The sequence below is a fragment of the Falco naumanni genome, chromosome 15 (genome assembly GCF_017639655.2).
Source record: "Falco naumanni isolate bFalNau1 chromosome 15, bFalNau1.pat, whole genome shotgun sequence".
NCBI classification, from domain to species: Eukaryota; Metazoa; Chordata; class Aves; order Falconiformes; family Falconidae; genus Falco; species Falco naumanni.
Window position 1 is genome coordinate 11,894,062 of NC_054068.1, and position 27,386 is coordinate 11,921,447.

The 27,386-nt window shown below is 44.6% G+C and overlaps 1 protein-coding gene across 1 annotated transcript; it reads right to left on the bottom strand.

The window, feature by feature from the left end:
- Positions 1–3,275: 3,275 nt before the first annotated feature.
- Positions 3,276–27,386, bottom strand: LRP3 (LDL receptor related protein 3). The gene is made up of 7 exons (XM_040615163.1): positions 27,200–27,386; positions 22,262–22,309; positions 16,441–16,579; positions 7,733–7,941; positions 6,369–7,455; positions 5,018–5,150; positions 3,276–4,115 (listed from the first exon to the last, which is right to left on the bottom strand). Exons 1-7 carry the CDS (start codon positions 27,264–27,266, stop codon positions 3,303–3,305), a joined length of 2,496 nt encoding a protein of 831 aa, XP_040471097.1. The 5' UTR covers positions 27,267–27,386; the 3' UTR covers positions 3,276–3,302.

Consider the following 27,386-nt stretch of genomic DNA (forward strand, 5'->3'; position numbering starts at 1 on the left):
TCAAACTAAAATAAAGTCTGATCCTGACAGTTACCAAGTGCTCGGTACTTCCTACTGCAGCCAATGGGAGCTGTGAAGCCTCAGTATCCTTCAGGGCTCACCCAAAGTGGCATCATCATAGAAGTGCCTGAAAACAAAAGGGAGGAGGGAAAAAGACAGTAGGGAGAAACCAAACAATTCTTCAACCTTCACAACATCACAATGAAGAGAATGTAACATGACAACATAAAAAAGAAATATTGCTGCAACTGGGATTCAATGCACTCCGCTTAAACCAAACACTGCTGATCTTTTATTACAAAGCTTTAGCAGGTAAGACACCTGGTACCATTCCGGGCACTCTGTGCAGAAACTTTGGTTTTAGTGAATGGTTCAAGGTACATAGGATCATTTACATTGGAAAAGACCTTTGAGATCACCAAGTGCAACCCAGGACCCCCAAGTAACCCAGCACTGCCAAGTCCATCACTGAACCGTATCCCTAAGCACTGCATCTACAAGTTTTTTAAACACCTCCAGGGATGGTGACTCCCTGGGCAGCCTGTTCCAATGCCTGACCACACTTTCCGTGAAGAAATTTTTCCTGATATCCAATCTAAAGCTCCCCTGGTGCAATTGAGGCCATTTCCTCTTGTCCTGTTGCTTATTACCTGGGAGAAGAGACCGACCCCCACCTGCCTGCAGCCCCTTTCAGGCAATTGTAGAGAGCAATAAGGTCCCCCCCCGAGTCTCCTCTTCTCCAGGCTAAACACCCCCAGTTCCCTCAGACGCTCCTCATCAGACTTGTGCTCCAGACCCCTCACCAGCCTCGTTGCCCGTCTCTGGACACGCTCCAGCACCTCTATGTCCCAAAACCTAACACAGTACTCAAAGTGCAGCCTCACCAGTGCCAAGCACAGGGGAACAAGGGCTTCCCTTGTCCTGCTGGCCACCCTGTTTTGGCTACAAGCCAGGCTGCTGTTGGCCTTCTTGGCCACCTGGGCACACTGCTGGCTCATGCTGAGCTGGCCATCAACCAGCACCTCCAGGTCCCTTTCCACCAGGCAGCTTCCCAGCCACCCTTCCCCAGCCTGTAGTGCTGCGTGGGGTTGTTGTGGCCAAGCGCAGGACCCGGCCCTGAGCCCTGTCAAACCCCACACAACTGGCCTCGGCCCATCAGCCCAGCCTGCCCAGATCCCTCTGCAGAGCCTTCCCATGCTCAAGCAGATCAACGGCCCTGGCCGGCTTGGTGTCATCTGCAAACCGACTGAGGGTGCACATCCAGACCATTGATAAAGACATTAAACTGGACTGGCCCTGATACTGAGCCCTGATACTTGTGACCAGCCACCAGCCGGATTAACTCCATTCACCACCGCTCTTTGGGCTCAGCTGTCCAGCCAGCTTTTTACCCAGCAGAAGAGTGCACCCATCCAAGGCATGGGCAGCCAGTTTCTCCAGGAGGATGCTGTGGGAGACTGTGTCAGAAGCTTTGCCAAGGTCTAGATAGACAACATCCACAGCCTTTCCCCCATCCACTGGGTGGGCCATCTTGCCATAGGAGATCAGGTTCATCAAGCAGGACCTGCCTTTCACAAACCCACGCTGGCTGGGCCTGACCCCCTGGTTGCCCTGCACGTGCTGTGTGAAGGCGCTCAGGATGAGCTGCTCCATGACCTTCCCCGGCACCGAGGTCAGGCTGACGGGCCTGTAGTTCCCCAGATCCTCCTTCCTGCCCTTCTTGTGAGATGGGCATCACGTGGGCTGATGTCCAGTCAGCTGGGCCCCCCCTGGGTAGCCAGGGCTGCTGATAAATGATGGAGAGAGGCTTGGCGAGCTCCTCCGCCAGCTCCTTCGGTGCCCTCGGGTGGATCCCATCCGTCCCCATGGACTTGTGCGTGTCTAAATGGAGCAGCAGGTCACTGGCCGTGTCCTCCTGGACTGTGGGGACTTCATTGTGCTCCCCGTCCCTATCCTCCAGCTCAGGGGGCTGGGTACCCTGAGGGAAGCTGGTCTTGCTGCTAAAGACTGAGGCCAAGAAGGCATTAAGTACCTCAGCCTTTTCCTCATCCTCCGTGGCAATGTTCCCCCCAACACCCAACGAAGGATGCACATTCCCTTTGGCCCTTCTTTTGTTGCTTTTGTTTATAAAAACATTTTTTATCTTTTACAGCAGTGGTCAGCCAGAGTTCTAACTGGGATCTCACCTCCTTAAATCTTTGCCCTGCATAATCTCAACACATCCTTGTAGTCTTCCAAATTGCCTGCTCTTTCTGCCAAAGGTCACAAAACTCTCCTTCCCCTCCCCACCCCCACCCACCCACCCCCAAGTCCCAGCCAAAGCTCTGTTCAGCCAGGCCGACCTTCCCCACCGGCTCGACTTTGGGCACATGGGGACAGCCGGCTCCTGCGCCTTTAAGGCTTCCCTCTGGAAGGATGTCCAGCCTGCCTGGAGCCCTTGGCCCTTCAGGGCTGCCTCCCAAGGGACTCTGTCAGCCAGGCTCCTAAACAAAGTCTGTCCTCTGGAGGTCCAAGGTAGCGGTTCTGCTGACCCCCTCTTTCCTTACTTCACCAAGAACTGAAAACTAACATCTCATGATCACTGTGCCCAAAGCATCCTCCGACCACCACACCACTCATCAGTCCTCCTCCGTTCACAAACAGCCGGTCCAGTGGGGCATCTCCCCTGGCTGGCTCACTGACCAGCTGTGCCAGGATCACATAGTTATTACATCAAATTATTACACATGGCCATCAACACATTTCTGAAGGGAGCAAGAGAAGTGAGCAATTTCTATAAAGAGGAAGCTACAGAGGATTTATTTCCTTCTAAGTATTTGTAATTAAAATTATTACATTTTAATTAAACTTTGATGTCTAAAAAGACAACAATGTTATTTCTCGTTCAGTACTCAGAGTTACAATGACAAAGGGTGCCTGCCCCCCCAGGTTCCAGCAGAGCGCTCTCCAGTTTCAGTAAGACCACTTGAAAAGCAAAGAAACATGAATTCCCTGAACAGAGAGTGGATACTCGCACAGAAGGAATACCAGAGGATGGAGACACCTCCAAACTGCAGTGACACATTCTTGCTCTCCTAGCCCCTGACATCACACACTGGCCTACTTTTGCCCCACTGGAGTTTCAGGAATAGCAATGAAGACAAAAACTTGTCCCATTTAGTCTGGTACTGTACTCCCTGCGGCATTAAAGCACACTGGTTTTAAGAGACAAAGTCGAGAGCACAGACATACCACCTGTCAAAGTGCACTGTCATATAAACAACAAAGATACAAAATTTACAGGGCCAAACCAAAAATTTTTATTAGCAAACAAGTAAAGACTCATCATCACTGGTATTGATTTCAGAGAGGGGAGTAGAGGACTCTAACATTGGCACTTCCACAGAATGGCAACAAGCCGCATGAACACCCAAAGGCTCCTCCCGGTATGAGTTAGGGCAACATCGGTTTTGTCCATCCACTTGGATACGAACATTCATAGGGCTGTCTGGGTAAGCAGACTCCCACTTTTTTAAGGGTAACCTACATGGCTCTTCACTCAGCGGATGACTTCTACTTAAATTACTGTCCTCTGGGACAGTCCTCCTGGACGCTGACCCTCCATGGATCATTTCTGTAACACTTTCAGATAAAGGATCTCTGAAAGCCTTTCCCGAATCCACTTTACTGGACTGCTTAAGCTCGCTGCCGGAGGTCTCAGCACCTAAAGATTTATCAGTGCGTCCAGCCTCAGGCTCTGCATGTGCTGCTGTGCAAGTACTCGGTAAGACATTTGAAGGCGATGGCTCTGTGATTTCAGTCTCTGGCTGCAAACTGCTACATCCAGCTTCTTGTAAGCCCCTGGCTTGACCATGGGCATTTGACTCTAAACTAGGTCCTTCGGGGGAAGGCGGAGGGCTCCTAATAGTCCCATCAGCACGGTTGATGATTCCATCGCCCAGTGTAGTCTGTGAAGTGCGGGCAGGCGTCAGGAGCGGGATCTGTCCTCTCACCCGAGGTCTGTGGAAGAGTCTGTTCCAGAGCCTGCCCAAGCGCCGCCGAGACGAGCTCCGTCTTGACGAGTGTCGCCTCATCTGCCTCCTCATGGCTGTTCGAATGTTCTGCAGCACAGAAGCCTGTAACACAGATGTAACGAACTATGACTTCACACATACTCACAAGACTTCTCTTACGTCATGTTCTTTCCACTAATATCTCCACCTTACCAGAACACTCAGACTTGATCCCTACAACCCCTTGTTAAACACGTATTTTCTATCTAATAAGTATGTGTAATAAAACTATGTAATAGCAGACAGCTCTGCCTGTACCACAAGGCTCTCCCTTAGACCGTTTCCTTTAACTTCTACTTGTCTGCCCAAGAAGATGCTCTGCTCACACAATCAGATCACTACTGAAGAACCAGACTGCAAACCACCGAGTCCTCTACCATCAGCAACAGCAGAGGATCCTCAGAAGCTTATGACCACAGCAGAGAAGAAAGGCCAAGGCAAACCCCTTCTCCACTCGAGCAACAAACTACACGTGGTTTATATCACAGTTGGATACTTTTGACAGGGCACAGGAGATTTTTGAGAACTCAGCAATGAAACAGAAGAATGACTTAATGGCTTCCCAATGTAATGTATTTGTAAATGAAAAATAATCCCAGAATTTCCCAAAAATACTGCTAAAGATCATACTTTCTTACTGCTTCAGGCACATTTACAGTTTCAGCTTGAAAAGCCTGTTTTCTATTTACTTCCTAACCTTTTTCTCTGTCTCTGTTCATTCTGTCTTGATGTACAGCAAAACAGCATGTGCTTATCTCACTGCTGTTTGCTAGCAAATACATTTAACATGTCCAAAACTACCCACAGCACCAAGACTTGTTAACTGTGGTTCCTCAGCTCCAAGTAAAACACATACATTTTTGTATGGCTTCCACATAATTAGCACAGCCACTGAAAGAATCTGGAACTGTGTTCTATCTAATTTATGGTAGTTTGGCTGCCGATAGGTTCATTGGCACTCGTACTTGTGATGCATTGTACACAGGGAAGTCTTCAACTGGGGGGATCAGTCCTTGTGCAATCAGCTGTCCGTAGGAAGGGGGAGCTTCCCGTCGCACAAGCTCTGCCTCGAGTCGGGTCATCTGGGTCTCAAATGCTCTGGAAAGAGAACCAGAGAGAAAACATGGAAGAGAAGTAACAAGTTGGTTTGTGCTGCCTCCTTCACATCGATGTCTAAAAGCACTGCGGACAGCTTCACACTAGCAGCAAAAAGGCAAACCTTCAACTAGGCTCCGTGAAAATTTTATCAGCGTGCTAAAATAAACAGAAGGAGTAAAAGCACAGGGAATAAGCATCAGTGAATCAAATCAGCAAACTCGTTGGTGCAGTCCTGGGTTGGACTCTGTGGCAACTGAAGTTTTTTCAATTGGCCAGCTTATGCCAATAACAGTGGTAACTTGTTCAGCAAGGATGCGAAGGTTATTTTTGGAAAAGACAACATTAAGAACTGGAAACAATCACACAACAGGGGCAGCCTGCAGCTGCAGAGAGCTTTGGCTGTCCTGCCAGAACCGAGGCACCAAGGTTCCCAACATAGCATGGAGGCTGTTTTCCAGTTCCTTAATCATGCAGATTTGATCAGGACAGAATGTAAAGCACACTGTGCTGAAAACAAACTGTGTCAGCAGCACAGCACGGAGCTGGTGCATACGACAAGAGATGGGCATCAGAAAATCCCTTACTGCTCTCTCCCAAAGGGCAGAACCGTGCTTGCACAGACATGTAACACACAGGCACAGAAACACACACACTATCCATACAACAAGGCATCCAGGACCAAGGGAAAGGGGCACAGCTCACACCAGTGGCAACAATGGAGGTTAACGACTCCTGCCCAGAACCCACCCAGCCCTACCACTGCAGGGCATCACTGTTGGTAGAACTGAGAACCAGAGTACATGGGGAGGGGTCAGGGGTTATCCAGTTCAGATTCAGCAAAGACTTCACTGTAACAGTTCAGCATTCAATTTTTGGCAGGGGCAAGGGGTTTGTTGCAGGGGGAGGAGGGGGAGAGAGGAAATTGCTCAAAACAGTTTTGATGGAAGTTAAATACAGGTTCTGCCAGGCTGCACGATAAATGCGTATTTCTTCTAGGTCACAGAAGAGCTGACGATCCCCTCACTACTTCAAAAAAATCTGAACTACTCCTTTCTAAGCCTAATGCTGTGACTGCTATTTAATTGTCATCGATTCCTTGGATTAGTTTCACAGTATTTTGCAAATTCTCTGATTAACAATCAACTTTTTTTCCTTTAAACAAAAAGGGTAAAAAAACCAAACACAGCTATTAAAGCAACATAAAAGCAAGATGCTTACCTGTATTCCCTGGTCCTCAGAGAATATAATTTAAATGCACAACCCAGTGCTATCACCAGCAGCAAGCCACACACGAGACTCCCTATCAGAGCAGCTGTGATGACCTTCCTGGGAACGATCACCAGGCAGTTATGTTCATCGCTTCCATCCTGGCAGTCTTCTTGGCCGTCGCAGCGCCAAGTCTCAAAGATGCACAGATTTGTACCACAATGGAAGTTTCCCGGCTGGCAAGTAAAGCAGTTTTTTTCATCCGAGCCATCTGGGCAGTTCTTTTGGTTATTACAGCGGTCAAGTATTGAGTAACAAAGCCCACTGTTTCCTTCACATGGGTATTCATTCTTCTGGCAAGCGGGACAGTTCTCCTCATCCTTGCCATTTGGACAGTGCCACCAGCCATCACAATGCTGCTTATCTGTGAAACACTCCTCATCACTTCCACAAGGGTGTTCCCAAGGAAGGCAATAGCCTTTCACCTGATAGGTTGCATTGAACCCATGGCCAGTGCTCTTGGAGCGGGCATGGTATGAGACAGTGAGCTGCCCCTTTGACGACTCCACACTCACCGAATGCCTATTGTTGTGGTACGAAAATGTCTGCATTAATTTATCACCTCTCTCTCCGATGCCATCATACACCTTTACGTAGTCGTTGTAGCCTAACTGCAAATCAAGCTGCAACAGAACGTGTCGATTATCTTGTGTGTCCACATACCATGTGCAACGAAGGTCTGATCTGCTGTGATCAGCACGGAATAAATCTGGGGAAGCAAAAGATCCGTAAAAATTATCCAGCCTTTTGCCACAGGAAAGATCAGGACAATTATCTTCATCCGAACCATCACTGCAGTCCTTCACTGAGTTACATCTCAGCTCGTTCATCAAGCATTTGGTGGAGTGGGCTGCACTGCACTGGAACATTCCTGAGGGACAGATGCTGGACAGAGGCTCTGTTGGAGGGACAGTGCAGTTTCTCTCATCCGAGTTATCGCCACACTCATCCATGGAATTACACTTCCAAGTACTGGGAATACACTTTCCATTTGCACAACGGAATTCATCTGACTGGCATACAGCCTGACCTATCTTACCTGTGAAAGAGTGCAAGAAAAAGTCAGTATCAAAACTTTTGGAACCACCTGACATAATTTTTTAATGTCTACCCTGCATGTCACAAGTCAAACGGTCAGGCCAGTACACTTCAGGAATACTGTTAAAAAGCCAAGCAGAAATAATGTCAGGTGTTACCATGCTAACACCTCACAGCCGTTAAGACTGGCCCAAGAGTCCTGTCAACAAAAAATAATACCATCTTCAATTTTTGCCAGACAGAGTATAAGTGAAGCCAACAAAACTGTAAGGTTTTACCTCTAATATAAGAAAGGCGAAATCCCTGAGCCTGTCCTGAGCTTGATGCATCTGAATGAAAAAATATCCAAACATGGTCCCTTGCAGAGATGAAGGACGGAGGTATGGAAGACCCACACACTTTGTACTCCTCCCTCTTGGAAGATGGGCCGATCATCAACCAGTCTACTGCACACTTCTGAGAGTCTTCCAAATCAAAATTCTTAAAACTGTGAGGAAGAAAAGAAAACGCAACTTACAAAGAGGACATGTACCTAGAACAAAGCCAAAGAGAGGAAAAACCAGACTGCAACAGTTGACTTTCTGCACCAAGCAGTGCTGACATAAAGACACCACATTAAAGATAACAAAACACCTACAGTACCTTGAGTACATATAAACAGAGCACTCAAATTCCCCCAGTTTGGAAAAACACCCATCTCACTGGCAGAAACAGCATGCCAAAAAGCTCCAAAAGCTAAAAGGATGATTCCCTCTTTTACTCAGTTCTTAAACAAAACTGCTTCCTAAAATACAGATATGAGTAAAAAGGAATTCCAGAATACATTATACCGAAGGTAGATTAGTTTCAGCAGGTTTTTTTCAACCTTAAAAGCTATGAAACTATGGGATGAGAGGGGAGACCACTATCTCGGAAAAAGAACAATAGGGAGCAGTACAAAGAACCCTAAAGGGATAAATGTAAGAGACAAAAATCAACTCTTCAAGCTATGGATAGGCAGGGAGAGGGCAAGAAGAGAACAGGACTGCAAGGGGTGGAAATGGAACCTAAAGTCTAACACTATTATTTTTTATTTTAAAGACTAAAATATTCCCTTTCTGGGAATGCAAATGCAGGGCACAAGACTATAACCTTTTCGAGTCAAGCTGCCAGCCCTTCTGCTGACCCGAGCCCAGTGACTATTCGGTAGCAGCTCACCTAGTGCAAAGAGGTGCCCTGACTGTTTGCAGAGCACCGAACACCACCAGGTAATACTCCCTAACCTGTAGCTCAGGAAATGTAGAGGGTATTTGTTGTCTGATGAAATAAATCACATTACCATTCAATAATCTGCAATGACAACAGCACTGCACAGAGAAGCACACTTACTAGGAATGGGCACACTGTTCAGAACACTTAGAAATGAATTTTGGTCCTCTTTTCATATAGCTCAGCCACACTAAATTAACTCGGCAGAAGTTTGTGCATACGCCATGCAAATACCTAGACAGAAGTTTCAGAAAGGCTGAAAAGCTGCTACAGAATGCAAACCTCCTTCCACAAAGGACTTTTCACAAACATAAAAGACAAATTATTTGAAAAAAGATTAACGGAAAGATAATTTTCTGATATCCCTGTGTATTTACAAAAGGCTGTCAACACCTGCCAGATCTTGCCCTTTGAAGGTGAAAGGGAAAGAGCAGCAAATACATACACCAGCCAACTCATTTAAGCAGGAGACCCAGCCTACACACACCTGTAGGTTCTGCCAAACATACCAGCTTAATAACTCTCAAAATAAATAAAAAAAAAAATCAGCAAAAGCACAAGGAGTAAGTGAGCACAGAAAGTATTAAGTTAAATCATAAATTAAGAGATGTCCAACCCTTTTTCTCCCACCATGCTCTGTGTCTTCCCAGGTAGGAAGATGTATTCCCACAGCACCTAATTCTTTGCTGTAAGCGATCTCATCAAGCTTCTGAAGCCAGCACATTTTGCAAGGAATCATTAGACTCTGCAGTCACAATGACGTATTCAGCCATGCTAAGGTAAACTAAAAAGTACCTCTGTCCTAGGTGTTCTGCAAAAATCGTTTTAATGACCAAGAAAGTGTGTGAACAGGCACTCAGCATGAAAAGGAATTACACAAAGCATGTGTCAGTGAAACGATGAACACCCACATGAAGTCTGTTGCAGGAGATATGAGACAGCATTACTGAGCTACCACATTGGGTTTGCTCTCTGTAACTCATTTTGGCACCAGACACCAACAAAGGCTCCTATCATCTACCTGGAGGATTGTTTGTAAGGGGTTCTTGTTGTAAAGACTTTTTGGATAAGTATTAGAAATACCCATCTGTCCAACAACAAACATTTTTAAGAAAAGGAAACAGTGACTAGATCAAGGAATGGAAACTTACAACTGGGGAAGGGGGGGATGGGAACGACAAAGAAAACTTCTGATTGTGCAATATGAACAGGATCATTTACTAAAACTTTTGATCTCTTTCTCCTATAGTTATTTTAGATGTAGCAGGACCAACTTTAGGGAGCTAAACAATTCGTTCCCCCATCCTACCCAGTTCCCAGCACTCCAGCCAAGTCCCACAGCAACTCATTTCTCCCACTCTGCTGAAAAGAGCTGCCTCTGTCTACCAAGTAAGTAATTCACCCATCGTGTGGTTACACAACACAGACCGCACACAACCAGGGGAGAATTTGCCTATATAATAAGCTGTCTGTACCTTATGTTAAAATGCATTTCTTTTTTTTTTTTTTTTTTTGGGGGGGGGGGGGGTAACACTTTTCAGGTTCACACAAAGAGTACAAGAAAAGTCAGCTAGGTGCACATGCCTTGTTTACAAACTCTTTTGTAGATGACAGCTGCAGAGCCTGCATTTGTGTATAATTAACAGCATCTTCTACTTGCACCTTGAGAATGTAGTATTGTACATTGTAATAATGTACAATAAGTAATAAAGGGCTTTTTTTGGTTTATTATAAAGGGTGTGGAAGAGGAAGAAACTTTACTCTCAACTTTCAAAGCAGAAGCACAGACATACAGAGAATAACTGATTTTCTTGAGTGTCAGTGCTGGATCTGAAACAGATTCAGAGCCGAATCCCACACTTCTGCACTAAGAAATCCAAGCTTTAGCCACAAAACCAACTGAGCAAAAGAGTGATGAGCCAGAGCAGACTTGCAAGAAAGTATCACCTTTAACAGCCTCCCTGAAAACACCCTGCTTCCCAGGGATGCATCAGCTACTGAAACAAATGCCTTAGTATTCGAAAAAGTGCAATACAGAATATCCACAAGAATGACCTCTTTTTCAAAAACAATAAACATCTTAATACCAGGTGCATAGGAGTTTCACACACCATTGAATACACACCATCTCTCTGAAATACAGATGTTCTAGTTCTAATGTAAAGTTTTATATATAATAGATACCACAGCAGTTACAAAACATCTTCTTCTAAGGGCAAAATCAAAGTCAAAGCAATTACGCTCTACCTCATGCAAACTAATCAACAGACATATTTTGAACAGATTTTGCTTTGATTAAGGCATTGTCACTCCACTCCAGCATCCTTTTAAGTTATACTGTCTCCATCAGAAGCAAATTTTGCTCCATTTAAATTGATGGTGATTTTACACAAAACCAAAAGAACCATATATTTGAACAAGCCATCAACCAACTTCACCACAAAAAAAACCCACCCTTTTGTAAAGAAATACGTCACAACATTAATATATGTGTGTGCACATATAAATACATGCATTTGGTTTTCACTTTATAATGCATTTGCAACAAGATTTTTTGCCTGAAGTATCCACCATACTAATCTGGCATTAAATATCCCCCTGATTTATTTTACCTAAGAGTCTTGAATAGTGTGTTCAACCTCTGCTACTTCACTTCTTTCATCATCTGTAATTAGATCTAGCAGTGCTGCTGTAACAGTCTTTGAAAGAATAATTTAATCCTGCTACCCACAAATAGAGCGCAGGGACATTTTCTTATTCAGCTGAACCTTCTCAAACTGGAATGCAAATTTTTCTATCAAAAGGATTAGCCCCGTGATTGAATAAGGGATGGTATCCAGTGGAAATAGGGACAAAGTCTTGTGCTCCTACTGCTTGTAGGACTGTACAAACATCTTAACAGTCTTTGGAAAAGTACTGAATGAAGTCAGTAGTTAGGGTTCTTGAGGGAGGTCTCAGGTCCTTTGTATCCAAAACCCACGTCATTATCTGCGATTACAACAAGAAACAGAATCAAGCCGTACTGAAACAGAGAGTGTCACGCATATCTCAAAGCACCAGTCAGTACTGCAGTATTTTTTAACACCTTGGGCAAGGAAGCACAGGGTTTGGGAGGAAAAGCAAAAGACAGGTCTGCTTAGTCACTATCCCCCTCCCACAAAGCACTCTGACACGTCGGAAGGAGTGGGACGTGGGCCCAGAGGTCCATCCTACCATGCAAGCTGCAGCGCACAGTGGTGCTGAGCTCCAGCCCTTGCACCCCCCAGCTACAGCCCTCCCCACCACACCACATCTGCTCCACAGCATGCAGGCACCCCCATTCACCCACAAGCTTCGCTTGCAGGGTATCTGCTGGGGCATCTCGGCACCTGACGAAGCAAAGGAGACCCCAGCTTTCCTGCAGGCTTTTCCTCCTCCCCACAACCAGCACACACAGCCCTGGTCAAGAGGCCAGGGAGAGCAGGAGCACTTGGGCCCATACCGAAGGAGGCAAACAGCAGCATTCTGAGCGCTTAGAACTGCAATATTAATGAAGCACAACACCCACCGCCAACACACAGATCATCCTTCAAAATGTTTTGGCCCTTGGGCTGTTCTCCCAGTTACCCATGGATCTCGAACACAGCACAGGCACAGAGCAGGAGGCTGGTGTAAAGACCAAAATTATCAGACCAAATTTTGCAGGTATTGTTTTTTCCAAAAGATGTTATTCAAAAGCACTAACTCCAGTTATCTGGCTTTTGGAATACCTCCTCCACAGCTAATTCCTTTTTAAAAATCCCCTAATTTTAGACAAAAGTACGAGAATAATCTATTAACCACTGGAAGCATTCAGGCTTTGAGGATCAGAACAAGTCAATGTGAACTGACAAATGCCACGCTAAATCTGTTTTTTACAGAATCCTGCAGAAACAGGTAAAATCATCTGATTTTTATTTCAGTGGTATGATTCTGAAAAAAGGGTTACCCCCAAACGATGAGCAGGACTCCAGCAGCTTACAGAAAATTACAGAATCAGCCATATATATTGGATCTTACCTGATTCAGTCAAATGAAGCAACTGTAGTCAGTTAATAGGAAAGCATCATTGTAGGCAAGTATTTTTATGTTGCTGGAAATAACTTAATTAAACCAGATTATCATAAATACGCATGACCACACTGTAAATATGGAAAAAAAAAAAAGTGCTACCTGCAAAACTAATGCTTAACAGAGCTAAGCTGTTTGCCATCTGCACTGAAAGGAGCCGTAGGAGCTAGGAAAAAAAAAGAACTTCTATAAATAATGTAAGGAATTCCCTGCAAGCCTTTTAGTAATTTCAGCACGAGCAACTACAGATTAAAGCAAAAAAAAAAACCAAACCAAACATAAAAAACCCCATCCCACATTCTTGGTAACTGGAAAAGGACAAACAAGAGACGTAAAACCTGAATGAAAGTAATTAGTAAATAAATAAATAAGTAATGTCCAATTTGGCCCTCTACCCTCATTAAAAAAATTGGAGAATAAATATTATGGGTAGATCAGTAAAGCACAATCCCAAAATAAAACAGACCAACCAATTAAGCAAGCAAAGTTACTTCTATTTGCCAGCCTCTTAAAGTGCAGACTGTGAACAACTGATGACTTAATTGGCTCATTAAAAACTTCTGCTTAACCACTGAAGCACAAGGACCTGGAAGTCAGGAAAGCTATTCTACTCCCAGCTCCCCAGCACTGCCCAACTGTGTAACCTTAGGCAAGAGACACAGGGGCTGTTTTTCAAAAGCTGAGCACATCCAACTGAAGGAAATAAATGGCTATTATGAGGTTTTTTTCCAATTAATGTCAGGTCCTGAAACACTGTGAGTTTGGTAAATAGACTATGAAGCAGTTCTTTTAATTCTTCATACAATTACAGACCAGCAAGCCTTTACATGAACAGGCCCCAGTTTTACTCAGAAATTGAAACTCAAATGGTATCTGACAATTTCTTTTTTCAAAGCCAATGACATGAACCACTGCAGTGAAAGCCAATGAAGGTGATCTCCCCCACCGCAATTATTAAGAGACAGCTTGTGTGGGTCACTAAGTAGATCAATTTTCAATAGTCTTTATGTTCTCCATGTTCAGAATTCAAGATTTTACTCTCAGTACCATAAACTCCTGTAATAAAACACAATTCATTTATACTCTGCCCACATCAGGGTTAATTAAAACCATCAGGTAACGGCAACTGCTAAACAAAAATTATTTTTGTATTTTTCTCAGACATGAGGAAACATACACATACAAAGCTTGAAAAGGATGGTGCAAAGGCAGTTACTGCATAAGACATCTTTATCTGATCTTACAGGACTTCAAAGTAGTTCTCTGTGAAAACAGGCATAAAAATAGAGAAAATAAGTGGAAAAATTGTTTCCAAAACAGTAACTAACAGACTGATTACCTGAATTTAAAGAAACACAATACAGTCTTGGAAAACTGGCTACATACTTGTTCCCAGATCTCAAGAGCACCATTCCATCAGACACACAAACTTGGAAGAAAACACTGAAATGTGCATAATTAACAGAGAAGTATAAACACAAAGAACATGTACTTCCCGCTCTTACAAAGTCTCCCCCAAGGATTTCTAAAAAGTAAACTATAAAGTAAAACAGTAAGCATGGAAACGTGAGACTCTGAAGAAAATCAATACACACACACGAAAGGCAGACGTTAAGACAAAGCTCCTACAGGACATGCCCACAGGAGCCAGCATCTTACATCCACGTGTAGATCTGGGCACCGTTCTGTTGAAAGCTGCTGAATAATAGCTTTACAAAAAATGACCACTGACTACAAATGGTTTAGAAATCAAAACTCTTTTCAATTGCAATTTTATCCCTTAATGACTCCTGCTGTATCTCAAATATGATACTTATATAACATTGCTGTCTTACTGTCAATGAGAATTCAAGATCAAAGGAAATGCATTCTGCGTAACATAACACAAAAGAGGTGGGTTGGTTTTTTTTAAACCTTTCAAAATCCAGATGTTATCACAAGAACTGTGTTTGATTTTCCTAGGAAAATTAAAAAAGCTACTCCTATGCCCTTATCAACACACTGTTAGGACAAAAAGCATGCCAACTGTTCAGAAGAAAAAAATGTTTGTATTTGAACCCTCTTTCCCAGTTTGCCTATATCACACTAGCCTAGGCAAGCCAGCTGCTGCTTTTATGTCCTTGGCATTACAAGGGCTACAACCTTCTACAGAAATCCTCAGATGCTGTAATGTTTTGCATTTCATACACTGGAGTGAGTCATTCCAAGTACATTTATTGTCAGAACTGTAACACCACAACACTAATCCCTAGGATGTAAACACATAGCTCCCATTGTTTGCATGTGCATAGGAGGGCAGGATATGGCTGGCTATACGGTGATAGAAAACAAACCCATTAAGAAAAATCTTTCAAATCATATTGCTATGCACGCTTCTAAACTGCACACACATGTTATTACCAGTTTCTCCATCTCACTTTATTTCTTTAGCCTCTGCTACACTCATACTTACAGGAGAGAATCCTAATTCTAACTGGGAGCTCTGAGACATTTCCATAGCATAAACCGCAGCACCAGTCTCCAGAGCCAAGTCCTATGTCTCATTTGTATGCTTTCTCAGAGTTTCAAACAATCTCTGCTTTGAAACAAATTCCCCAAGTCCAATACAATTTAATAGGGTTTAAAAGCGCGTTTCTATTTATGGATCTTAAATGCTGGCAGGTATCTACTTCCTTATTTTTGACGAGCAGTACCTATTTTGAACTATGGATGGTGGAGCCCTCCTATTAATCCATCTGTGGCAGATTTGTTTTTAATTGCTGAGCATCTGCAGCTGAAGAGGTTTGCAGTCCTTTCAAGCAGCTGAGCAAAGAACGAGCAGATGGTGTCAAACACAACAGTACTAAAAACCAAACAAAAAAAACCTTTCCTAGGTTTGCTTTTTTTTTTTTTAAAATGAGAAAATCTTGGGTTTGAGAAGGATACTACAATTAGCCCGAAGAAATTAAGCATATTTGCAAGGTGCTGATATTATAGCCTATAAACATTCTTAACAAACATCTGTAATACATTCTAGTCTTTTCTAAATATTATTTTTATAGAATGATCTAAAATTGTGCCACAAATGCTAACTATAATTTAATTCTATTGGAAATAAACCTTAAGCAGAAAAGCATGTCTCTTTTGGTTAACAAGTAACAATAAGCAATGTTTACCTTCAACTGTCATTAAACATAGCACTATTTCAAGACATTAAAGAAAAAAACATTTTTGCTCTAAGAATTTTACGTATCCCACTGAGGCTATTCCAGGGTTTATAGCCTTCACCTATTCCTATTTATAAGCACTGAAGAGAAAGGGAACTCTTCAATGTGAGTAAATACATCACTGTTTCCCACCCCTTCACCTATCAGAGGCAGATGAAATCTCACACAGCTATTGTGAAGATAAATATATTAAAAGACTACAAGTGACTTGCATGTACAATGATGGATGTCAGAAGTAGCCTACAGAAACAAGCCACCGTGGAACATTTCTAAAATGAGAGAGGTGCTCAGCTGCAAACATGCTCCAGCGCAATCAGCTTCAGCTTCCTTCCACCACCTAGTAGCTCTACAAACAGTCTCGTTTGTGTATCAGATAAGAACTTACACGGTTTTTTCCATTTCAGCAAAGCAATCCTTTACCCCCGTGGAATATCCAACCGTACCTAATTGTTATCATGTCTCCATGATCTCCTTGAATGTACCAGCTGCAGTTTACAGCTGGAGGATAGTTCAATGGCCATGCAGGACTATAGATGACTCCCCGTCGCTCTGTGTGCTTTTCCAGTTCTCCACTGCAATCAGCTGTTAATAAGGGGGGGAAAAAATATTATTGTTAATGCTTTGCCTAATCAACAATTCATATTAGCTACAAAAGCTTTCATCAATTTCTGGGGGTAGCAGACAAATGAGAGTCAACAGTTTTATCCTCTTACTGCTTTCTTCCCTGGCCCGGTTTTTAATTAAGACACCGCTCCAAGTGTAGGTAAGCGTAACTTGCATTTCAATGCAGGATTAATCAATAGCCTTGTATGAATCTACCAAAGATCAATACTACTGCATGCATCTGCCAAGAGGCTGTAATACAGAAAAATCCTTACCAGCTTCCCAACCCTGGGTACATCACCCAGCAACTGAAGAAGATCCATATTCAGTGTAAAGTATATAGAAGCTCATTTTGTTGTAACATGTTCCTGGACATGTTGTTTATTCTCCTAACCATACCACAGACCTGAAGAGTTTGTCATGGTGAAAAAAAAGCCCCAAGAAAAAAGTAAACCAGACTCCGATGTCAAATGTTTTCATTGAACATTACTAAGTACTCTAAATTCCTTCTGAACTCCCATAGATAGGAAAAGTTTTCCAGAAAGGGAAAGGAGCAAACAGGGCTAAATAAAGCTCAATATTTTCACAGCACTTTCAGTTTTTCCTATGGAAAACAGCAAGCCAATTAAGGCTACATCAAATACTTATAATTTGTAATTAAGCAATTCAAAATTGAAAGTGAAATGTTCCAAGGACAAGTCTCAGCAGACTACAAGAGAGGAAATTCTCCGTAATGCAACAGCTATTCTCAACATTCTCCAAAATTATTTTCAAAACTATTTTTAACACAAATGACTGTCTAGAGCATGACATGTGGATTGCAGCTGAATATTCCAATTCTTGACAAGCTTACTTTCTCATAGCTTAAAAAGGTAGCAGGGGAAAAAAGAAGGTTGCCTATACCTCAGCTTTCCTTATACACATACGCGTCCAAATATACTGCTTTATAAATCACAGATTTACAGTATTGCTTCAAATTCAGCCCCATAAATAAATCATTTTCAACTCACAGTCGGGATCGGATTTAGCTGCACTGGAGGGACAGGGTGACAAAGTGTCGGTAAAACTGCCTGGCTGCAATCAAGTCAGCAGCACGGCTGCCTGCAGAGCTCCTGCTTGGGGCTGGGGGCTGGCTGCAGCATCCCCCACCAGCAAATCTGTGCCTGGCACTATTCCGTTTGCTCACAGTGAGCACTTTTGAAGCGAAAGCCACAGGAATATGAAAAGCATGAGGTGAGTAACTTACCTGAGGCAAAACATATAAAAAGCCATTATTTTTACTCTCCAAGCAGGGCATTCCACTGAAACATATGCATGTCATTCCTACTAGTTTCAAAGGCCACAAAGCATACAGAATACATAAATACACAAAAATACCTATTTTCCAAACAAATATTTTGCATTAAAGTGGTTACAAAAAACAATATTTTTGGTATCACAGTTCTAAAACCAGAGAGACTCCACGCTACATACTGGCAGGATACTGAGATGCCGATGCAATTACAGAATTAGAAAAGCAAATGTAAGGTCCACAGGACTTCTCAATTCTAGTTCTCCATTTGTTTAGGTCTGTAAATGTGCTCCTCCACACACTTGCCATCGCATCAACGAATTACAGCAGCGTAAGAGGACCTAGAGCTGGCAACAATACAAAAGGAGCTGGAAAGACTGCATTTCGCAACTGCCAGACTGCTAAAACTTCTCAATGGGAAGGAAACAATGCACAAAGCAGAAAGAGCAAATACAGTGGACAGCACTATCCAGAGGCTTCCAGCAACAGATCTGCAAGTATTTCTGCTCTCCTTGTACTGAATACGGTCCTGGATTAATATCCCTCATTCATACTATATGCATTAGAACAGAATCATAATTAACACAACGCTCATTTTACTTCCTATCTGAGGAAGCCCCATTGACACGCTGGTGACTCCGCAGGAGCACTTCCACTCACGCATTCATCAGTGCAGTTAAACAGAGCTATGATTCTCCCAAATACTTGTTTCTCAGTTTTAGGAAGTATTTACAAAGATCCTGAGCAACAGTTATTTGAAGTACCCCAGCTTTTCTGAAGTAACATCAGTAGCATTTTTTCTTTTGCAGTAATATACAGTTTCCCAATTTGCAAGCAGTGGATTTGATGTAACATGACAGTTCAGGTTCTCAGTGAGAAACGCATTTCCCTTATTAACAGTGCACATCTGCTATGAACATGGTACATGGAAAGAAAAACAGACAAAAGGAAACGATTTTTCATTTGAGCAGAGGAATTGTAACTGAAAATCTGAGGTGGTAAGCAAGGTAAGGGCTGCACTGGCACTATATGCCATTTTGGACATTGTTGCTCAATACTCTCCCCCACGGCTTCATGCTTCTAACACACGACAAGCATGTCAGACTTGCCCTATTTAAAATGAAAGAGCAAAGCAGCCGTCCTTTACAAAGGCCTCTGATTTGAATGGACCACTAATCTGAATGTATATTGCCAAAACATAATCACACTATTTTAAGGATATGTCCACAGTCCCCTAAACCTGTTGGGGCAAACTGGGGACACACACGCATCCACCCCTCAAAACTACTACTGCGGTTACCCAAACCTCACTCAATTGCCCTAGGGTCCTGATGCCTTTCATTTCCCACCAAGGCTCATTACTACGGGATCTGCAATTTATCAGTAGAACTCCTTCCTAACCAGTCACCTGCCTCTGTGCTCCTCAGGCACTGACTGCTGTGTGGCACACAAGATGAAATACCCAAGCACTGCTTTCAGTGGCTGTTCTTTCACCTACATACATTTTGAAAGAAAAACCTGTACCAAACAGAGCCTTCGGTGCTGGCAACAAAACGGAAAACCCACACAAGGGCACAATTTTGTGCTGTTGGGGTTTCAGTGTCAATAACGGGCTCCACTTCCCTCCTCAGCTCCTGGCTATGAAGTTTGCAGAATCACACAGATGCGTAAGTATTGTGTTATTAAGTTGGGCTTCGGCATGACAGTGTGATTCCTTAAGGAAAATAAACAAAAGCCTTTCTCAAATTGCCCAAACATCTAAAGGAAAGGGAAGTCCCTAAATAGAAAGGTACAGTGCTGGGCTCTGAAGGCCTTATCATCAGCGACAACACACAAGAAGAGCGGTGACAACATTTTTTCAACAACTGTTCTGTAACTCTTTCTGCACTAACCCAGAAGGCAAGTGAAAACCCAACTTACTAAAAGCCCCAAACAGCTTACATTTTCCACGCTTAGGCTTACTGAATAAACCTAAGAGAATACCAATCCCTGAACTGGCAAACCAACCCACCAAAAAAATCTTACCAAGATGGTGCTTTTAAAAAAAGACAAATTCTGAAGACAGACAACAATAAAACTTTTTTTTAAAAAGACTTTAAACAAATGCCAGAAGAGGTTCGAGTTCAGAGAGTTTCTGTCAAGCAGGCAAAAATCTTAACGAGGCTCCTTCTGTAATAATCAAATGGATTTCTTCTATCACACGCAGCAGCAGATTCCTCTTGCCGCTTAAATACGCCACAACTACTTCCAAGGAAGTTTCCAAAACTTTACGTGAATAATATTACTCCTCTTTTTGAAACAGTGGCTATAACAGAACAGACATCAAGCTCCACCAGGGGACAGCGCTGGGGGCACCAAGTTGCGCAGGAATAAATATTCAGATGATCCCAGCAGAAAATACACCCTGCAGCTTCACACTCTTCTGCGACACCCCAGGATCTGCCCCAATCCCAAGGGACACATCCCAACCATCTGCTCCAGGATAAAGGACGGTTTGCACCTGCCACAAGGAACTTTCTCTCAAAACCGAACGCTTGGCAACATCCACCTCCTCAAGCAGCTCTCTCAGGCTCTGCAGGCAACCCTCCCCAGGTTCTCCAAATGCTCCCTCCAGGAGGGCTTGCACGTGTTGCTTAATGCAGATCCCTTACGCTTGCGGAGAAAAAAGGATTTAAGGCTCCACTTCACTTTATCCAGTCTCCAGCAGGCTGCTTCTGCCCCCAGTATCAGAGCCAGCAAAGGCACAGCCCAAGAGTTCAACCTGCTGATCTGACCAAATCTGCGCGGGCGTTGCGCTGGATCAACAGGCTGAACTGGCTCAGCGCAGCCCGGGGAAGGGGCTCGGGGAGGATGGCTCCCTGTCAGCGGCAGCAGCTCTTCTGGCTTCAAATCACTGCACAAATACAGCCAAGGTGGTGGCTCAACCTGCGTTCTCCAGAACTCGTTATTTCTGCTATTACTTGCTTTCTGAAAAGTAACCACACTATACCTTACCATGGAGATCTATTCCGCAATAAGCTGCTTTGTCAGGACATGTTTAGGACATCAAGCATTCCTCCCAGTTTTTATCAGGGTTCCCAAGGAACATCTCCTGCGAAATGACTCCTGGCAGGGTCATCTGCCTTACCCTAACCTGTTATCCTGCAACACAGGTAAGAGAAGCTACACATGGATCACACTATTGCAAGGACCTTTTATGATCATTCTTCCCCCTCCAGCCCAGCCCAGCTCCGGTTACACCATCAGGAGACAAAGTAACTCAAAACTGTATGAAGACAAGAAAACATGAAGGCTACAGTACTCTGAGGTTTTACACAGACGTGAAAGAATAAAAGCCAGATGTTACAACTCTCTCTGTTTCTAGCAAAAGAACAGCAGCGGAAAGCAGCAGAACAACTGGCTGAAGCATATGTATTTCACGTCGAGGCGGTACCACCAGTATACTGCCAGCTACTGTAAAATCACTTCACTTACACTTTGTAAACTCATATACCATACAGTCAACAGACGCCAAACTCCATCAAAAGCCAAAGCACCATCCAGGCAGAACAGACTAGGACATAGACGACATTCTGCTTTTTTCCACTGAAAGAATGGACGTACTGTGTTCCAAACAACACATCCTACATGGTTCATCCACACTTCCCCTAAACAAAATTAAAGGGAGTTACCTAATCATCAAATTACTACCTTTTCCTGATTTAAACCTTCTCTCAAACCCCCATGTTGACTTGAATGCTCAAGCTCCCACATTAATCAACCCATTGCCTTAGAATTATTTTTGTGTTTTCCCATATCCTTTCCTCCCGCTTCCCTTATTTGGTTTTTCTGTTTTAATTTAAGTCACCGCCTCTCTGGACATTAAGTGTGCCTACCAACGTGACTGCGGATTGACAGGCACAAGAGGGCCCTTATCACTAAGAGGACCCTGATTGCAGTATTTTCCTAATGTCAGTAAGTCACAGTGCTGCTATAGAGAAAGAAATTACACTAAATGCTGCAATTCTGGTTGAATTTCCACTTTGACATTCATGAGACATTTTTAACATTCTTGTTTGAGCTCCGCCGGGAACGGGCCACTGTCCCTGACTTGATATTCCCAGGCACATTTCCTAAACATAGTTTTCCCCTGAACACATCAGCACGTACCATGACCTTAGCCTCAAGCTTACAATTCTTTTTCCAGCACAGTGACACTGATGGAGTCTATAACCCCAGGAAGACTTAAAGGCCCTATACTTCCTAAAACATCTTTGTTACTCTTTCTCAAAGAAAAATCGTAGTGTTTTATTAAAAGATCTCTTTGGGTGGGGAAGACACAGTAACAGCTCAAAAGAACAGTAAATACAAATAAGAAAAGCATGTCTTACCTAATGAGGTAACAGCACTTTCTATTTTCCCAGTCAGGAAGAGATTCACTGCGTAAAGACAGAAAAATAATGTTCAGACAGGTTCCAGTGGCACAGGGTGGCAGTCAGTAGTTAACCATTTCTAGGTGTTTGCTGGGGCGTTAATCTAAACGCATCGCAGTTTTTCAACAAGAACTTAGCTTAGCTTATCTACACAGGCAAGCCATGTCATCAACTACGATGCTTCCCTGTAGCTATAAAAAAAAGTCAACACACAACAGTTAGTTCAGTATCTGTCAAATATGCTACCAAAAGAAACAACTGCCCATCTAAATTATCTTCGATGGGATTTTTTTTTTTTAAATTGGGGAAGACAGAAGAACAATTACACTAAAATATTTGTCATCACAGCTGGTCACTTTACCTGCTTAAATGCTGGAAAATAACTAATGAGATTATTATCTTTACATATGTCTCCTCTGAATAAAGCAAAGTTTGCTCCTCTCAGGTAAATGTCACCTTGAAAATAAACCGCTGAAGCTAACATGATTACCTTGACTAATCAAAGGCAATGAAGTTCTCAAAAACATCCCCTGGTAAAACCGAAACAGGATGAGGCAGTGCTTGCAACACTCACCTAACTAACAAATCAGTTTCCAAATACTCTTCACTTTCTCAGAAGTCTCCTCTCACAGTATATACCATTAGAGTGATCTGGTAAGCGCAGTTATTGCCAAAAAAAATTTCTCCTCTGTCATTACTGCTCCAGAGGTCAGCGTTAACATGTACTTCCGTATTAGTTTCCCCACACATAGTAGTTTCTCTAACAATAACAGTGTTATTTCACTAACTGCTCTCATTTTAGCAGTATCCCATAATCTACAAAGGCAGCCTATTAATAACGTGACAAACGTTTAAAAGAATTAGAAACCTTTGAAAAGTTACCAAAACTTAATTTACAACATCCCAGCCCAAGCACTCACTTTGGCTTTATTTTGCGTGTGTTAAGCCCTAAATCTTTTTATAGTCGATCTGTTGGCAAGCATTTAGTAAAAAACATCATTAAAAAATGAACAATAGGAGAAGAGAGGAAGAGAAACCATCCCTGTTCCCAACAGTCACTTGGGAAGCTGCTGACGATTAACACTATTTATGTCTCGGAGCAGCACGTAGGAGCACGGGCGCCCATTGTCTCTGACACGGCCCAAACACGGCACAACGCAGTGACCCTTGCCCCGGCCACCTTCTGGTCTAACTTCAACCAGCACAAGAGGAACAAAGTACCTACCACTAACGGGGTGGAAATAGAAAAGCTAAAAGCGATCCCTTAGCTTGCCACTTCGAGCCCAGTCACGGTTTTCACTCGGGTGGATCTGAGCTATCGCCCCACCGCAGCAGCCCGGGTGCCTACAGCATTCCTCCCCCGATTCACACCTGGATACCCACAGTTCGGACTTTCTCCTTCCCGAAGCCAGAGCTCAGCGCAGACAGCGATTTCGGCAGGCGCACAGACCACTACGGACCTCAGGTCCTGCAAACCAGAGAGGACAACTGCTCCCAGTGTCACCCGTCACAGAGGGCTTCAGGGTGCTACCGCAAGGGCCAGGGCAGCGACCGCTCGCTCCTCCCAAGCGGCTGCAGGATTGAGCTTGCAGTAACGCACCAGGGAAGGGGGGCAGCTAAACGACAGCCACGTACGCTGCGGCTTGAGAAGAAACACGCCTGAGCTGCAGTTTTGTGTTAATAAGCATTAACACCACGTTCAAAGGACCTTAACAGCACTGATTTTATTACATAATTACTGTACAGTAACATTTGTTCTATGATAATAACAAGGTGCCATGTAATTATTTCCTTTGTTTCACGGCACTAGCTTGCTCCGGTAGGTCAGTAAGCGTTCCTCGGAGCAACTACCACCCCGCGGCAGGGAACAGCTCGGCTGGGTTCACTCTGGCTCTGTGACAGAGCAGCACGGCCGTTTGTCACAAACCTGGGACCACAGCAGCAACAGCAACACAACACTTTCCCACACGGTATTAAAGCACTGCTATGCCTGTAACCATAGTAATACAGTCACAAAGGCTGAGAAGAAATTAACCAGTGATTAAGTCACAAATTTAATTTCATGAAAATTAAAATATTTTGTTTCGCTCCGAAGAAAATACGTGGACATACTCTGCGTAACTCTTATCGCCACAACTGAAAGGAGTGTCTGAAGATGGATCGTATGGAAATGTCTGGGTCTGTACCACCATTCTACAACCTATCTTTGTGTTTCCTACCCGAATCTTCCCAACGGCCATTAACAGAACAGGAGCTCCCGAGCAGAGGTCCCCTCGCATGGCTGATGAGAGGCCCCTACGCCCTTTAAATGGAAATAAATAGCATGAAGACAAGGGCATGATAAGCGTGGAATTAGCTAACTGAAAGCCACGTTACTTTCTTCTGAGGACGGTTAAACAGACAGCCCTAGTTTGCCACCAGGAGTACAACTGTAAGCAGCTTGGCATGCCAGGCCTGGCAGATACCTAAGAAAGATAACCCCAAAAACGCTCTTTTACTGCTGCAAATGCACATCTGTTGGCCACTGTTGCAAGTTCTTTGCTCTCATCGTCAAACTCCTTCTCGCTAAAAAGTCAGCAGTCAAGCACAGTTCTTTAAAATAAAGTCTAAGTTTCGTATCAGGTACTTTCTCCAGCAACTGAATAAGCTCACAGTTTCCAGTATCTGTTCTCCTCCCTCTCGGTCTCACTCAAGGCTGTCAAATCAAACCACGAGAACGCTGTAACCAGCAGTTTCCGAAACACGCGGCTCTCAAAAGTGTCAGAGGCCCAAAAGAACGAACAGCCACTCCCTGCTCGTTTCCTTGCCTCTTGTCAAAAGAAAAACCTGTCAAAATAAAAATAGGTGAGAGACTAGGGGTGGGTATCTTAGGAAGTTTTCTAGATGCTCTTAACAGTTGGGCAGAGTTACGAGAAAGCCAGAAAAAACAGAAGCGGTTCAGTTGGCTCGAAACTAACTGCCATTCGTTGGGATTGCTGAATAATTCTCAGGGTAAGGGTTTCAGCTGGGAAAGCAGTTATTTGGATTCAAAGGGAAATTTATGTCTGGGCACCTCCGAACCAAATGACAGCTACCAGGCTTTTCCCACAGCCAGAAGGAGAAACATCAGCTTCGCTGTTTTCATTACTTCCTATCTAATAACTTTCTATGTCCTCCAGAATTTCTCAAGAATGAGAAACAAAACGGCCTGGTGAAAAGAACGGCTGCACCAAACCCAGTTCGTGCCTTGGGAGCACCAGTTTACAGACAAGGTTGCATACAGCAATGGTCAGTGGCAGTGCATCGATACAGACACCAAACACCACATACAGCCTACGGGGAAACAAAAAGAATGGCAAGTGAGAACCAAAAATAAGGGCAAAAGGAAAGGACAGACAAGCAGGAAGTAAAATACAGAAATAGTTAAAGCAGCAGCGTTATATTCTTATGGGTTCACTGAACGGAATACCTTCCAAGCTTCCCACCTCTCATGTTTCTCAACTTCCACTACTGTCAGTTGTGCAAGGAATAGGAATAAAACATTCCAGCTGAAAAGAAGAGCCAGACAGTGAAATTCTAGAAGTCACAGAAAGCAGAAATCTACTGAACTTTCAACCTGGCATTACCCACAGATAAACATGAGAAGTGTTCTCACTTAAAACTCTGGAGTTCACATGATCTTTTATTGCCTTATTAGTCATTTTAATAATAACCACATTATTTCTTATAAATAACAGAAGCTTTAACACAGGTCTGACTGGGCCACAAGAAGAAAAGGGAGAGAAAAAAAACCACCAAGAAGTTCAGATATGGCAGAAACTCCTGTCTGTCTCTAACTTTAAACAAACCACGCAGCAGACGTTATCCTCATGCCGCGCACATCTCTGACAGCCCTTTAAGACTCTGCAAAAGGAAAAAAAGTTGCACCAGCTAGAACGGATGCTCAGACTGTTGTGTAGTTTTGCTTGCTTTTCACATGGCGCTTCTGTTAATTAAAATAGATACAGCTGAAGTAACCAGAGCAGCTTTGCAACTTCCTACATTTTTCTAGGCAAGCACCGACGTTAAAAAAAAAATAAAATTTTACAAAAATAGAAGGACAGCCTGGGCAGAGGTACCCTTTCCCGATCATTTACATAAGAGAGAGCGACTGGCCTGCGGGGTTATGGCCGGTGAACCCCAGCCCGCGTTATCAGGGAGCAGCTGCAGCGCTGGCACATTGCGGTGGGGGGGCAGCGGGTCCCGCAGAGCCCGAGCGGCCCCGGGGAGGGAGGGGGGGGCAGGGGCCGGGCCGCTCCTCCCGGCCACGGAGCCGCGGCCCCGGCGGGACGGGCCGACAGACGGGAAACCGGTAACGCGCCTCGTCACGTTGCCATAAGTTAACACCTGCTGCGAGCAGGAGGAGGGAGGAGAGCGGAACATGGCAGAGGAACGGGGGAGGGGGACGCTTCCCCACCCAGCCGCTCGCAGCGGCGACGGGAAACGCCACCGAGCCCGGCGGCACCGCGGGCCGCCCCGCACCCGCCCCGGGAGCCGCTGCCGCGCCGCACGGCAGCGCGACTCTGCGGAAGGCACCGATGATGTCTAAACTTTTTTTTTTTTTTTCTTAATAAGCGCTATGCGGGGGTACCGTAGCGGTTTCCAATCCAAGGGCAAAACGCCGGTTTCCGCAGGGAGCGGACAGAACTCTGCTCGGCCTCCCCACCGACGGGGAGCAGCACCCGGAGGGACCCCCCACCCTGTCAGAAAACGGGGGGTGGGGGGGGATCCGCCGCCCCGTCCCGCTCCCCCCGCCCCCGGTAACTTCCCGTAGCGGCCAAGGGGGCCCGGCAGCCCCGCCGCAGGTGCCCGCGCCCCCCCCTCCGCCCCTGCCCGGACATGCCCCGCCGTGCCGGGAGCGGCCGGGCCGGCACTCACCCAGGCAGATGGCGGTGAGCGGCACCAGCGCGCCCTGCCGGAGCTCCGCGGCCGCTGCCTTCTCCATGGCGGGTCGCCGCCGCCTGCCCTTCGGCGCGGGGGGAACCACGGCAGCTCGGCGCCCGCCGCGCCTCTACGCCGAGCCGCGGGAGCCGGCGGCGCAGCCAGCCCGCGGAGCGCCCTCACG